General features: G+C 41.3%; 1 protein-coding gene across 1 annotated transcript in view; it reads left to right on the forward strand.

The window, feature by feature from the left end:
- The window catches only part of SMYD2 (SET and MYND domain containing 2), an 81,371-nt gene that overhangs the window by 8,347 nt on the left and 57,777 nt on the right, over nucleotides 1–15,247 (forward strand). The window contains exons 3-4 of the mRNA XM_011929508.1: nucleotides 14,680–14,746; nucleotides 15,085–15,191. Of these exons, the coding sequence (XP_011784898.1) occupies nucleotides 14,680–14,746; nucleotides 15,085–15,191 (174 nt within the window). The remainder of the gene's footprint in view (nucleotides 1–14,679; nucleotides 14,747–15,084; nucleotides 15,192–15,247) is intronic.

The following is a 15,247-nucleotide window of genomic DNA, read 5'->3' on the forward strand; positions in this document are numbered from 1 at the left end:
TCCCAGCTACTCGGGAGGCTGAGGCAGGAGAATGGCATGAACCCGGGAGGCGGAGCTTGCAGTGAGCTGAGATCCGGCCACTGCACTCCAGCCCGGGGGCAGAGCGAGAAAAAAAAAAAAAAAAAAAAAACAACTCCAGTGTGTGCTCATCAAAACATTCATACCAAAATACTACTTACTCTGGAAGTTAATCTGGAAATTTAGATCAAAGATGTATTCCTCTGAAACGCCTAAAGTATATCTTTCCTCTAAATAATTCTGAAGATTTTTTCAGAGTTCGTAGAAAAGTAACAGATAGATACAGGTACTCATCTACCTGTTAGTAGTTTTCAACAAGATTGATATTAGATTAGTGTTTTCCAAATTCTTTCCAGATGAGACCAGTGAAATATTAGTACATATTCTATTTTTTAAAGGGGTGATTCCACGATCAAAAAAAGGTTGGGAAACCTTAAATTACGTACAACTAAAAAAGGTTTCTTTACTATAAGAATTCTGAGCGGCGTGGTGGCTGTCACCTGTAATCCTAGCACTTTGGGAGGCTGAGGCAGGAGGATCCCTTGAGCCCAGGAGTTCGAGAACAGCCTGGCAATATAGGGAGACCCTCTCGCTATTTTAAAAGAAAGAAAGAAAAAAAGAACTCTCTCTAAGCCATTAAAATATTAATCTCAGCACCTAGCATAATTGGTAGGTATTTCGTAAATATTTGCTTATGACATGAATGTGAATTATAAATATCCAGGAAATGATACTACCTGTAACATTTACCAAAAGAAAAGCGATTTATTTATTAAAGATACTTAAACAACTATTTAAAAGATTGTTGCAGTATTGTTCAACTAGTTAAAAATCTTCAACAATCCTGATGTCTATAAACTGAGGGTTGGTTAAAGAAACTACTACTGTACAATAAAAGAGCATGTAGCCATTACACATTATGATATAGGCCAATTTTTGTTTTATTTTATTTTATTTTATTTTATTTTATTTTTGAGACAGAGGCTCATTCTGTCACCAGGCTGGAGTGTAATGGTGCAATCTCAGCTCACTGCAACCTCCGACTCCCTGGTTCAAGTGATTCTCCTAACTCAACCTCCCAAGTAGCTGGGATTACAGGCATGCACCACCACGCCCAGCTAATTTTTGTAGTTTTAGTAGAGACAGGTTTTCACCATGTTGGCCAAGATGGTCTTGATCTCCTGACCTTGTGATCTGCCCACCTCGGTCTTCCAAAGTGCTGGGATTACAGGCGTGAGTCACCCCGCCCCGCCAGGTCAGTATTTATTAACAATGAGAGATGACAATGACATTTAAGAAAAAGTAGATTATAGAACAGTATGAAATTCTGTATGCTATCTCTCTATATAGAGAGATAGGTCACCTAAAGAATATATATGTAAAAGATGGTATGGATATAACCAAAAAGTTAATAGTAATTATCTTTGGTTGATGGGATTATATACCATTTTCACTCTGTATTTTTTATTTTTATTATTGATCTCACAATGAATATGTCTTATTTAGTTAGAAAAAGCAATAAAGCTATTTGCCCTTTTAATAAATAAATAGACTGGGTGTCGTGGCTCACACCAGTAATCCCAGCACTTTGGGAGGCCAAGGCAGGCGGATCACCTGAGGTCAGGAGTTCGAGACCAGCCTGGCCAACATAGCGAAACCCTATCTCTACTAAAAATACAAAAATCAGCCTGGATGGTGGCAGATGCCTATAATTCCAGCTACCTGTGAGGCTGAGGCATGAGAAATTGCTTGAACCCAGGAGGCAGAGGCTGCAGTCAGCTGAGATCATGCCACTGCATTCGAGCCTGGGCAATGAGCGAGACTGTCTCAAAAAATAAATAGATAATAAATAGAAAAGAACAGTCTTGACTAGACTTATACATTTGGTGGCCATTCCTATACAACTACAGATAATCTGTCAACTTTTTAGAAAGCTTTTCTGAGCTAAGCATTTTAGGCACAAAATGATTTTTAAATATTCTATCTTGTTAATAACAACCACCACAAAATTAATGGTGAAACTTATATATCAGAGTCTATTTCACTTCTTTGCATTTAATTCTCAAATGTTACTCAGATATCTAAAGAAGAACAACTTGAACTTCCCTGAGCATCTTGGAGCAAAAAGACAGCACCAGAGTCCACAGCTGGATTGGCACTGCTCCTTCTTAGCTATGTATGCGAATAGGATATGTAATGACTTCAGCCTCAGTTTCCTTGACTCTAGTAAAGCTTTTGGACTAAAAGATATATAGAATCTCTTAATCCGCAGTTTGATGATTTCATCTAAAATGTCTCATATAAGCTGTGATGAATTTATTGGAAATTAAATGAAATGCAGGGAGTGATACTCAATGAGTTAAATTATTTTTTCTATCCTCTCTATGAGCTGTAAACATTATAATAAGTATGCAAATAAATATATACATTTTTATGTCAGTTTTATGTCATACTAGGTCTTATAAATTTGTATACACTTTAACCAGCAATTCTAGTTTTAGGATTTAGCCTAACAAATTATTCAGGAATGTAAATAAAGATTTTACTTGACAAAGATGCTGATTTCAACATTATAATAGAAAAAAATGGACATCAATGGTATTTAACAAGGAACTAGTTAAGTAGATGGCAGGATATTGCAGAACTTCACAATATAAAGCCACTAAAATGATATTGAAAACTATTTACTTTGCTGGAAAGAGATTTACAACCAGGTTATAAAACAGCATGTACAATATAATCCCCTTTTTGTTATAAAATATTTATATGTGCATAAAGAAATGTATAAAAAGATCTAACAAAAACTTCACACTAGTAATCACTGGGTTGATGTGTGTTTTAAAAACTTTATATAATTAATATACAATGTTTATAAAGCAGTAAAATCAGTGGTCTTGTAATTTCTCCGTAGTTTGTTTCCTTAGTACTCTGGGTAACATAAATACATCATTTATAGTCAAAGAAAAAATAGGATTCAATAAAACTATATCAGTAAATGTTTGCTTAATATAGTAGTGTTAATAACACTGGCATCAAAGATGCCTAATCTCTCTTCTAAAAATAATGAAATTGTGGTAAGGACAGAAATGAATTTTTTAAATGCCTTTAAATAAATGATAGTTTTCTATTCAATTACATGTGGTCTTACACTTCTTGATCCACACGTCCTGTATATTAAATGGTGTAGACATGTACCAGTGTCCATGACCAAGACCTAAAATATATCAAGGTGTCATGATTCTAAGCATTTAGCATAAGTTTATTTGAATATTCAACAATGTGGGTTAAGAAATAATTCCAGAGTAGTCTCTACAATGACACTGTAATACTATTCGTAACATTCATGCTTCTACACTTTAGAGACTAGTATAATGTTTTTTAAAAGAAGATGGGATCTGCAGTGTTGACAATTTTTATTTTGCCTAGAACATTAAAAAGAATACAGCCGGGTGTGGTGGCTCACGCCTGTAATCCCAGCACTTTGGGAGGCAGAGGTGGGTGGATCACCTGAGATCAGGAGTTCCAGACCAGCCTGGCCAACATGGTGAAACCCTATCTATACTAAAAATAGAAAACTTAGCCAGGCATGGTGGCACATGCCTCCAATCCTAGCTACTCAGAAGGCTGAGACAGGAGAATCACTTGAACCCTGGAGGCAGAGGTTGCAAGCCAAGATCGCGCCATTGCACTCCAGCCCGGGTGACAAGAGCGAAAATCCGTCTCAAAAATAAAAATAAAAGAATACCATCTACAGCCTCCATTGTTCAAAAGGAAAAGATATTCTAACCTTGAAAATGTCCTGATCTCAGATATTTTTTAAAGTCCTTAAAAATGAGTCAGTTTAGTCTTATAAGTAGCACACTGTGCTCTTCTCATTTTGCTGCAGACAGCAAAAACCGTAGCAGATGCTGGCACTGCCTCTTAGGAGGCACAGTTATCTAGTAAAGAGGTCTCTGTAAGAAAATGCCCCAAGACAAACAGACACTGTGTATATTTAGTCAAACATCCAGTAAGTTGTTGAAAAACAATTCAGAGAATATAAGAAAGTGGCCGGGCGTGGTGGCTCAAGCCTGTAATCCCAGCACTTTGGGAGGCCGAGACGGGCGGATCATGAGGTCAGGAGATCGAGACCATCCTGGCTAACACGGTGAAACCCTGTCTCCACTAAAAATACAAAAAACTAGCCGGGCTAGGTGGCGGGGGCCTGTAGTCCCAGCTACTCGGGAGGCTGAGGCAGGAGAATGGCGTGAACCCAGGAGGCAGAGCTTGCAGCCTGGGCAACAGAGTGAGATTCCGTCTCAAAAAAAAAAAGAGAAAGTAAGCTGAGTTTATTTAATATTATTTAGGCAAGGCAAGGGCAATTTTTTGGTTGAAGTTAATTTAAATAATAAAACATTAAAACTCACATAACCTTAATGATCTTCCTTCCCAGGCTTCCCAAACTTCAGTCATTCATGTCTTGTCCTCACAATTTTTAGCATATTTGCGTAACACCTCCATTATTATTTATTTAGTTCCCTTAAGTCTCCATCCAAGGCAATAACATCTATGAAATCAGGGGTTTGGTGCACTAGCTGTCCACATTTAATCATTCTGCCACCTAAAGACCCCACAAACACAAATCTACTCTAACTTCCTCATTTCAATTAAGAAATGTGTTAAGCATATGAAGCATTGTGTTTCTGATCTTACATGAAGAGGATGGCAGAGCAGTTGATTGATTTCAGAAACAACAGCAAAACACAGGAGATTCTGTTTATGGCCCGACTGTCGGATTAATTATCTATAAATTACACTTATAACTTCAAAGATGCCGGAAGTTACCTGTTCCTCCTATCACTGATTTTTTTGTTTTATTTGTTTTCGAATTCTTAACATGGCTCAACACTCTGCCTTGTATTATCCATTCATCTAACAAATATTTACTGAGCACCTACTTTGTGTCAGGATCTGCCTGGGGCTATAGCAGTATGCAAAATAGACAAACATCCTTGACCTCATGAGGTTTTCATTCTAGTAGATTTTTAGAGCTTTCTAAGTATATGTCATGTTTCTTCTTGTAGAGTCTGAATTCTTGGAGGACAAGATCTGATTCCAATTTAATTTTGGCTCCTCCACAGCACCCAAGAGAGCATTTTACAGTTAAATCAATAAATGACTAAATACCGAAAGGACGCAAAAGTTCTTCAATCGGTTTATCCTTTGACCCTGAAAGCTATACTTACTAATCATTTTTTAAGTTTTATTTTAGGTTCAGGGTACATGTGAAGGTTTGTTACATAGGTAAACTCGTGTCATGGGGGTTTGTTGTACAGATTATTTCATCAGCCATGTATTAGGCCCGGTGCCCAATAGTGATGTTTTCTGCTCCTCTCCCTCCTCCCACCATCCATTCTCAAGTAGACACCAGTATTTGTTGTTTCCTTCCTTGTGTTCATAAGTTCTTATCATTTAGCTCCCACTTACAAGTGAGAACATGTGGTATTTGGTTTTCTGCTAATCATTTTCTTGTTTTTCCACATAATCTATTTTTCTCATCAGTATTCAATGTTTCTGATTTCAATTTAAGAAATGTTGAAGATAAGACAGAAACATAGCCTCTAGTAAAGGGAAACTAACAATTGATGCAAGAAAAAAATTAAAATATAATCTGCTGTATTCAAAGTGCTATATTTCAGAAATACAAGCCAGTGAAATAAAAGCCTGAATTTTTAAAACTTCATAAAAAGTAGCATTTGGAATATATTCAGATATTTGCTTGACTTCTATGTACTTTCCAAAACATTTAAAATAATTAATACTTGAGCATTAAATTAGCTGTATTTAAAGATAAAGTTGTATAAATTCATTTGTTATCAAGCAAAGAAAAAAATCCTGGGTTTTTTTGTTTTTTTGTTTTTGGTTTAAGAAAATGTGTTATATCTACCTTTAATTTTAATCATTTCCCAAATAACAAACATTTAATGTTACTAATTTTAACCCTTATTAGGAAAAAAACTAAGCCTCCAAAATTTTTTTGCAGTGTTGCAATAGCTTCCAATTAAGATGACAGCATTTGGCTATGTGAGCTTCCTCAGCTCAAAGCTATGAACTTTTTTCCTCCTGTGTTTTTCTTCCCTCACATAGAAGAAAAACTAGACTGATATATTCAAACTCTATGTCAAGATTAAGCCAGTAAAACAGGTAGAAGAAGGTTTTAAGGTTTTAAATATCCCATCTCTCTTCTTTTTCTGGAATTTCCCTGCCCTCATATAACATCAGTTGGAATTCCACAGAAGCACTGAAAAATGCTGGCTTCATGTGAGATGCTGAAGGAGCCTGTGGTAGTGAAGTCAAGTTCTGTGCCCAGTCCCTTCCTTTAGCCACTAGAAGACACTGCCTCCCCCCAGTAAGAAAGTTGTTAGCAGTTCTCAGCAAGAGGGAAATATGCAAGATTTCTGAAATTTGTCACCTTTGGTACTTTTTGGGGTGGGCCGGGGTGGAGGGGGGAGATGGGGAAAAAAGCATAATAAGACTTGACAGAGATAAACATTTTAAAAGCTTACATGTCTAGTTCAAGACCAAACATGTTATAATGTAGCCTTTTCTGGGCTCTTTTTTGCCTTTTATTCAATTTTTAATATCTGGTCAGAGCTATTACATTGCCAGAATCATAAATACAAAGTCAGCTTAAGCTTTTCTCCCCACCAACCACCCTTATATACCAGAAGGCATGGCTGGTAGTTTAAGAATTCATCAAATCTGACCCTCAAATAGTTATTTAAGCATGATTTCTCTGGGTTTCTTACTCCTCCCACTGATAAGAGTTTCTTCTTCTGGGGTAACTGCCTCTAGTAAAAATGCTGCAATGCGGTTGAGATGCTGGTGTGAGGACTGTAAATTATGCATTAGGGGAATTTGGCTCTTGCTGCAGTTCAGCCTGGAAGCAAAGGGTTTTTTTCTGTTCAAGTGCACAACCTTTGCTTGCCAGTGAGATGGCAGAACATTACGTGGATGCCTTTTGACCATCTGGATCCATAGGCACCCCAAAGCAACACTAATTCCATAATTAGGAAATTCTCATCACTTCTATTAATATAATTGTTTTTTAACTACTTCAGAATAAAGATTCTGATCAATAAAGCTAGTGATCTCTTTAAACACTTCACAGATTCACTACCTAGAATTATGTATTCATTCTTTGGATATGGTGTCATAAAGTCTAGGTACCAGTTCAAAAACATTACCCGTGTAACATACTGTTAAAATCCAAGTGTCACCTCCCATCAAAACCCGATCAGCAATTTCAGTACCTCAGTCATTCAGAAAATATTTCCAAATTTAACACATAACAAGTATCAAGCTATCCACTAAGAAGACTATGAAATAAATACAATATACAGTATTTCCCTCTGAAGACCTTTTAACATACACGGGAATACACATAAATGTGTGTGTGTGTGTGTGTGTGTGTGGTTCATGATTATAAGCCAACAAGGTACAGATAAGACTTACTTTAGGAAGTAGATACTGTTGTGGAAGAAATGTTTGGAGAAGACTTCTCAGCATAGATAGAACTCAAGATGTGTATGACACTTAAGGTTTGGGTTTTTAAAGCCAAAAAGAGAACTTGGCCTTGATGAGGCATATAATAAAGGGCAACTGGGAGTTTTTCAATGAAATGTCATTACTAATGCACTTATTTTAAGACAAGGTGTTTGACAGCAGTAACAAAGGCATATAGAATAGGGAGAGACCTGAGTGATGAAGCTCATCTGTAAACTCGTGTATTTAAGAAACTGTGATAATTTTCATTACGAGTGTTCATTTTCCCTGGGTGGTAGAAATGTCATCTTGGTCAGTTTCCTGGGGTTGCTTCTTGCATGTGGCTGGCACAGTGATGCTAAGGCAGTGAGTGCTTGGCAGGGGTGGGAACATCTGGTCCTTGGTCATCAATCCACACAGATCTCTGGGCCATCCCTTGCTCTCATCCACAACGGTGCTCTTGGATAGTGTCTTGATCTGTTCTGGCTGCTGTAACAAAATGCCATGGCTATTTCTCACAGTTTGGGGAAAACGGATCAAAACACCAGCAGATCCAGTGTCTCATGAGGGCCTATTCCTAATACATAGTGCCTTTTTGCCCCACAATGTGAGCGTGCCAGACAAGCTCCCTTGGCCGTTTCTATAAGGCCACTAATCCCATTCACGAGGGCCATGCCCTCATGGTCTAATCATCTCCCAAAGGCCCCAATTCTTAATATCACCATGTTGGAGGTTAGGATTTCAACATATGAATTTGGTGGGGAACAGGGGGTGAGGAGAAGTGGCACAAACATTTCAGATCACAGCAGACAGCTAAATTGTCTACTCTAGTGCTCCTCTTGGGTGCATGGGAAATCACTCTTCTGTTTCTCATGAAGTATTTCAAGTCATTTCTCCTACACAATGAATTTCTATTACATATGGAGTTCGGGGGTCAATGTAAGACTAGGACATAGGTCAGACTTGCTCTGAATCCCCTCAAACCCATGGGCGGGGTGGGGTTTAGTTATGTTGTCTCACTCATCCAAGGTTCAGTCTGGAAGGAGACTATGGTGCATGCCTCTTTCTCAGAGAAGTACACCAACTTCTCTCTGGCTTTCCTTCCAATTCTCCCTTATCACAGGCCTGGAGAATCTTTTCTGACCGAGGGAGTTCTGGCTCCTACATCATCCTGAATTTAATAAGGCTGGAGCCCTGAGTTCCCCAAGTCCTTAGGATTTTGCAATCCAAAACCCTAGGCTTTTGAATCTAAATTCAGGGGCCTTTTAGCTCCTATTCTGCAATATCATTTCTTCTCTAAGTCAATGCCACTGACTAAGTGGGAAGTTAATGGTAAGGGGTAAAAGAAAGCACAGAGTCGGAATATATGATCCCTGGCTAATATCTCAAAATTTTAACTCACTCTGCTGTTGAGAGTCTACTGCACAAAACCAGACATAAAGCCTTAAGGGCTGAGTGGCATTAAGAATGGAAATAAAAGATTAGACAAGAAATATGGTGAAGGAAGAAATAACAAGATCTTGTTTGGGGAATAAACACAAGGCTGAAGCAGGGGGGAAATGAACGAGGGTGGGGGGAATTGAACTGGAGGCACTGAATGGAGGTGATGATGTCAGTTGTCCTTGGACATATTTTCTATGGCCCATATTCCCTCTTCTCCTTTCTCTTCACTCGCCCCAATTACCGGGTCCTGTTAATTAAAAGTTCTTCAAATCCATGTCCCTCCTTCCCATTTACCATCACTGCCCTTGTTCATGCCAGTAACATTTTTCCTCTGAACCCTTGTTGCATCAGGCCCCTTAGTTCCCTCTGTCTCCTCAGCCCCTTCTAGTGTATTCTCTATTTAGCTACAAAATGAACTTTCTACAGCAAAACTCGCATCATGTCAGCCAAAATTCTTCTGACTCACAGTGCCTACACAGTGCTGTCCAGCTCCTAGGTTCATGAGTTTCATGATGGGGCCCACTCCCGCCCACCTACCTTTACCCCAAGTACTCTAAGGAAAGCTGTAGCGCTGGCTGAACAGAGAGGCAGCTCTGGCCTGGATTCATTGCTAGACAGCTTGTTCATGCATGTCACTTCTGTGACTCTGTGTCTGGAATGTATTCCTTCTGGTGGGTTCTTGGTCTCGCTGACTTCAAGAATGAAGCCGTGGACCCGCGTGGTGAGTGTTACAGTTCTTAAAGATGGTGTGTCCGGAGTTTGTTCCCTCAGATGTTCAGATGTGTCCAGAGTTTCTTCCTTCTGGTGGTTCTTGGTCTCGCTGACTTCAGGGATGAAGCCGCACACCTTTGCAGTGAGTGTTACAGCTCTTAAATGTAGTGCAGACCCAAAGAGTGAGCAGCAGCAAGATTTATTGTGAAGAGTGAAAGAACAAAGCTTCCACAGTGTGGAAGGGCACCCGAGGGGCTTGCTGCTGCTGGCTGGGATGGCCAGCTTCTATTCCCTTATTTGGGCCCCCCACATCCTGCTGACTGGTCCCTTTTACAGAGTACTGATTGGTCCATTTTACAGAGTGCAGATTGGTGTGTTTGCAATCATTTAGTTAGACACAGAGCACTGATTGGTGCATTTTTACAGAGTGCTGATTGGTGCATTTACAATTCTTTAGCTAGACACAGAGCGCTGATTGGTGTGTTTTTACAGAGTGCTGATTGGTGCATTTACAATCCTCTAGCTAGACAGAAAAGTTCTCCAAGTCCCCACTTGACCCAGTTAGTCCAGCTGGCTTCACCTCTCAATTCGGTGTTCTCCTCTATGGAATGTCATTAGGAGGATTATATGAGAATATATTTTAAAGGTACACCTGGTACACAGTGAGAGCTATGGAAACATTCATTAAGTCCAAGAAAAATTGTACGCTGGACTGTCAAAGTCTCTCCTACCCCAGTGAATTTGAACTGTGGTCTTTATTATTTACTTATCGAGACAGAGTCTCACTCTGTCACTAGGCTGGCGTGCAACAGCACAATCTAGGATCACTGCAACCTCTGCCTCCTGGTTTCAAGCTATTCTCCTGCCTCAGCCTCCCGAGTAGCTGGGATTACAGGGACATGCCACCATGCTTGGCTAATTTTTTTGTATTTTTAGTAGTGACGAGATTTCACCGTGTTGACCAGGATGGTCTTAATCTCCTGACCTTGTGATCCGCCTGCCTCGGCCTCCCAAAGTGCTGAGATTACAGGCGTGAGGCACCATGCCCAGCCTATTTTTTATTTTTGAGACAGGGCTTAGCTCCGTTGCCCAGGCTGCTGTGCAGTGGCATGATCAAAGCTCACTGAAACCTCCACCTCCCAGGCTCAGGTGATCCTCCTTTCTCAGCCTCCTGATTAGCTGGGAATACAGGCACATGCCACCATGCCCAGTTGTTGTTGTTGTAGAGATGGGGTTTCACCATTTTGCCCAGGCTGGTCTCAAACTCTTGGGCTTGAGTGATCCACCCACCTCGGCCTCCTAAACTGCTGGGATTATAGGTAGGAGCCACCATGCCAAGCCCTGCACTGTTAGTCTTAAGCCCATTTTGGGAGACTTGCTTTCCCTTGGTCAATCATTCCTCTTCCTTCTGGAAGCTAAAATGTCAGATTCTCTGTGAAGCCTTCCTACTGCACTTTGTTCAGCCCCCTATTAAAATTTTATTGGATTATAATTTTATTACCTCCCTCTGGCTGCTATGACAAATTACCACAAAACAGGTGGCTTAAAACAACAGAAATTTATTCTCTCATAGTTCTACAGGCCAGAAGTCTGATATTAGATTAACAGGCTGAAATGAGGGTATTGGCAAGGCCACACTCCCTCCCGAGGCTCTAGGGGAAAGGTGTTCCTTGCCTCTTCCAGCTCTGGAGGCTGCCAGCGTTCCTTGACCCATCACTGTATCACTCTCATCGTTGCCTCCATAGTCACATTGCTGCCTCCTCTCCTGTCTGTGTCAAATTTCCTTCTGCCTCTCTCATACGAAAACTTGTGACAGGACAGAGGACCCACCTGGATATTCCAGGATACTCTCACTCTCTCAAGATCCTTAAAACATATTTGCAAGACCCTTTGAAGCCATTTGTAGGTTCCAGGGATTGGAATCTAGTATCTATGAGTGCCAACATTCAGCACTTCATAACTGTTTACATGTATGTTGGTCTTTACACCTTGGTATGACTAGGGTCTATCACAGTGTAAGTACGTGGTATGTCCTCAATAAGTGACATGTAGACGTAGACGCAGAGCTATACAGCATCTAGGCCCTTTGCTCACGTTCATTGGGATACCTTCTTTGCTAAGGCTTCATTTCCCTAGGCCAGAGCTATTTCTTTCATGTGCTAATCTGTGGTTGGAAGGATCTTTCACTCATAAATTACATTAACTTCTAGGTTAGAGAAATTAAGCAAAGGAGTTTTCATCCTTGTACCACTTCTCCTGAGTTTTGGTGAGGCAAAGTAACCAAAAAACTCCTTTCAAACTCCGTACCTCTTACGTCATGGAGCAGAGGGCATAGGAAAAGTGGATGGGCCTTGGCTGCTCGAATACTTCTTTCACGGAATGTGAGATTAGAGTGGCAGAGTGACAAGTATGGGCTTCATGAAGAGCGCTGTCATCAGTCTCCCCGGGCTGGTTTATTGCCATTCTTTGGCCATTTATTTTAAACACAGTTTTCTTCGTAATTTAAGCTCCTAAATTCATGGCTACTGCTTCAGTGACCATTTCCCCATCTCGAGTCATTTAAGATCATCGCAGGGATTTTTCTGAAATAAGGCGGCTTCTTTTCCAGTGTTCTCAAATCAGAGTCACCTCCACCCTCAAGAATAAGCCAGCACTCATCTGGAAAGACAATTCAGTAGCTGTGTAATTGCTTTTTTCTCAGCTGTGGAAATCTTTCCCAATTAAAGTGGAAAAAGTTTCTTGCAATCAAAAAAGAAAATAGGTAGATTACTTTGCACCATTAATCCTTGAAACAGTAAATTATCTACTGTATTGTAATTGCTTACTTCTATGTCAGTCTTTTCATCTTTTTGCTGGTTAGAGCCCTCAGAAATCAGAATGAGATTCCATGACATTTATTCAACTTTCAAATATTTTTTGCATTCTCTCTGTGTTCCAGGAGTAGTGGTAAGAGTTAGTGATGTAAGGGTAACAAAAACAGACTCATTCCCTGCCCTCATGGAGCTTGTAGTCTGGTGGAGGATGTAAACACTAATCAGGTCATCACACAGACAAATGCAAACTGTCAGTGCTCTCAAGTGCCAAGGCTATTTACATACATGTAAACAGTTATGAAGTGGTGAATGTTGGCACCCCAGCCAGCCCACAATGCTGCTGGCAGATCAGTCTAAAACACTGGACTCAATGTGCCACCCCTCGCTTAAACACTTTCACTGGCTCTCCCATGGCCTCTGGAACAAAACTCACCTCTGGAGAAGATGCTCTTCAGCTGCTCCTGCCTCATTGCCTGTCTTCTTCCAGATGCTCAGGGGGCCCCAACTACAAGCTCTGTCCTTTCAGGGTCTTCTGTCTTTGTATGCAGTTCTCTCTGCCCAGAAAATTCTTCTCCCCACCTCCACTTGCAAAATCCTGTCCATCCTTCAGTCTTAGCTCTGTTACTTGAACGTGATGCCTGTCTTGACTATTTAGTAGGCTAAATCTGTCACTCCCTGCCTCTACTACCACAGAACATTTTGTACAAGTCACCATAACTGCACTTATCCCAGTGAACTGTGTGTGTTTGCAGCAAAACACTGTGTTTAAGAGCATGGACCTTGAATTCAGACTGACTTGGAAACCAAATTCTGCAATTTATTGTGTGGCCTTGAAAATCATTCCTTCTGGGTCTTAGTTTCCTTCCTAATCTGGGGGATGAGGGGTATGATACCTAACTCATTAGGCTGTTGTAAAGATAAACGAGGTAATGTGTTTAATAATGGAGCATGATGCCTGGTCAACAATACTCAATAACTAATGGAGAGTATTACCAAACTTGAATGTGCCAATGCAAGGACCTAGGACTACGTTTTGTACATCTTTCTTTATTATTATTATTTTTTTGAGACAGAGTTTCGCTCTCGTTGCCCAGGCTGGAGTGCAATGGTGCAATCTTGGCTCACTGCAACCTCTGCCTCCCGGGTTCAAGTGATTCTCCTGCCTCAGCCTCCAGAGTAGCTGGGATTACAGGCATGCGCCACCACGCCTGGCTAATTTCGTATTTTTAGTAGTGATGGGGTTCCTCCATGTTGGTCAGGCTGGTCTTGAACTCCCAACCTCAGGTGATCTGCCCACCTCCGCCTCCCAAAGTGCTGGGATTATAGGCGTGAGCCACTGCAGCTGGCCGATTTTGTCCATCTTTCTATCCCAGTGGCTGGTCATAGTCGATGTTTCTTAAAATGCATAAATAAAAATACTATCATAATGTCCTTTACTTGAAGAGGGTTTACAGGCTTATTTAGTTGGCCACTAGTAAGGACTTTGTTGTTTTGAGACAAGGTCTTGGCTCTGTCACCCAGGCTGGAGTATGATGGAGTCATCACAGCTCACTGCAGCCTTGACTTCTCAGGCTCAAGCAATCCTCCTACCTCAGCACCACTTGAGAGGTAGTTAATTTCCCATAGAGATAGGGTCTTTATGTTGCCCAAGCTGGTCTCCAACTCTCCAATTCCTGGGCTTAAGTGATCCTCCCACCTTGGCCTCCCACAGTGTTGGGATTACAGGGCTGAGCCACCACACTCAGCTGATAAAGCCATTTTACTGAAATGCCAAAAATTCCACTGATTTTACATCTCCAATCATATTCATCCTTTCCCCTTGCTAAACCAGTCCTGAACTTACAGAGGTAACTGAGGTTCTAGTTTGAAGTAGTGTTTTCTGCTAAATGATCTCGTCACAATTTTAGTCTTTACTGCATGTACATCAGTTCCAGTCTTTACATAATCATGTGGAACACGGATTATATTTTCCTTTCTCATATGAAAAGTAATAGCGTGCATGTGTACAGGACTTACGTTTCAGGCTTTGTGGGCTTTAAATCCTCTGACTCTTAACCCAAGTGACTTTTCTAAGATCACAGTTGGTGGGTGGTCAAGCATATTAAAACCACTGCAAACTCTAGCGCAGTGTCCTGGACACTGGCCACAGCATCGCATTATCCCCCAACAGCCTAAATTCCTTGAAGGCAAGGTTATCTCTGGCTTCCTCTGCATCGTTCGCAGCATGCAGAGACTCGGTGAGCTGGGCTGGCCAGTGCATTTCCTCTTCCGTCCATGTAATTCTACTAGAGGAGCAGAGGGCAAACTACGTTCTCATTAGAGCCACAAGGTTTAAAAACCTCTAACCTTGGAAAAGCACACGTCAACCCTCTGCACACCAAACTTCTCTACTGTGGTTTCCCCTCTGCCGCTTTCTCCTTGGCGTTCCCCGATTACTGCCTCTAGGGTCTTTACAAGGGCAAGTGAACGTAGGGTTTGGGAGTCGGCTTCGCCTCCTTCTATTTACCCGGTGCTGGTCATCCTTCGGGCCAGGCTGACTGTCTAGGGGTGGCCCTCGGATACCTGCTCCGCGCAGGTGACCCCCCTCCCACCGAGGAGGAGGGCGCGTCCCGCTTGCTCCGTGGAGACGCCGCGGAGGCGCACACGCCTCACGCCCTCCTCGCAGAAGCCACAGGGGCTGCGGTTCTTTGTCGCGGCCACACCGGAAACGGCCCAGAGCGCGCGCGGGGCGGCCGCCG

This window comes from Colobus angolensis, unplaced genomic scaffold, assembly GCF_000951035.1.
Source record: "Colobus angolensis palliatus isolate OR3802 unplaced genomic scaffold, Cang.pa_1.0 Scaffold81, whole genome shotgun sequence".
NCBI classification, from domain to species: Eukaryota; Metazoa; Chordata; class Mammalia; order Primates; family Cercopithecidae; genus Colobus; species Colobus angolensis.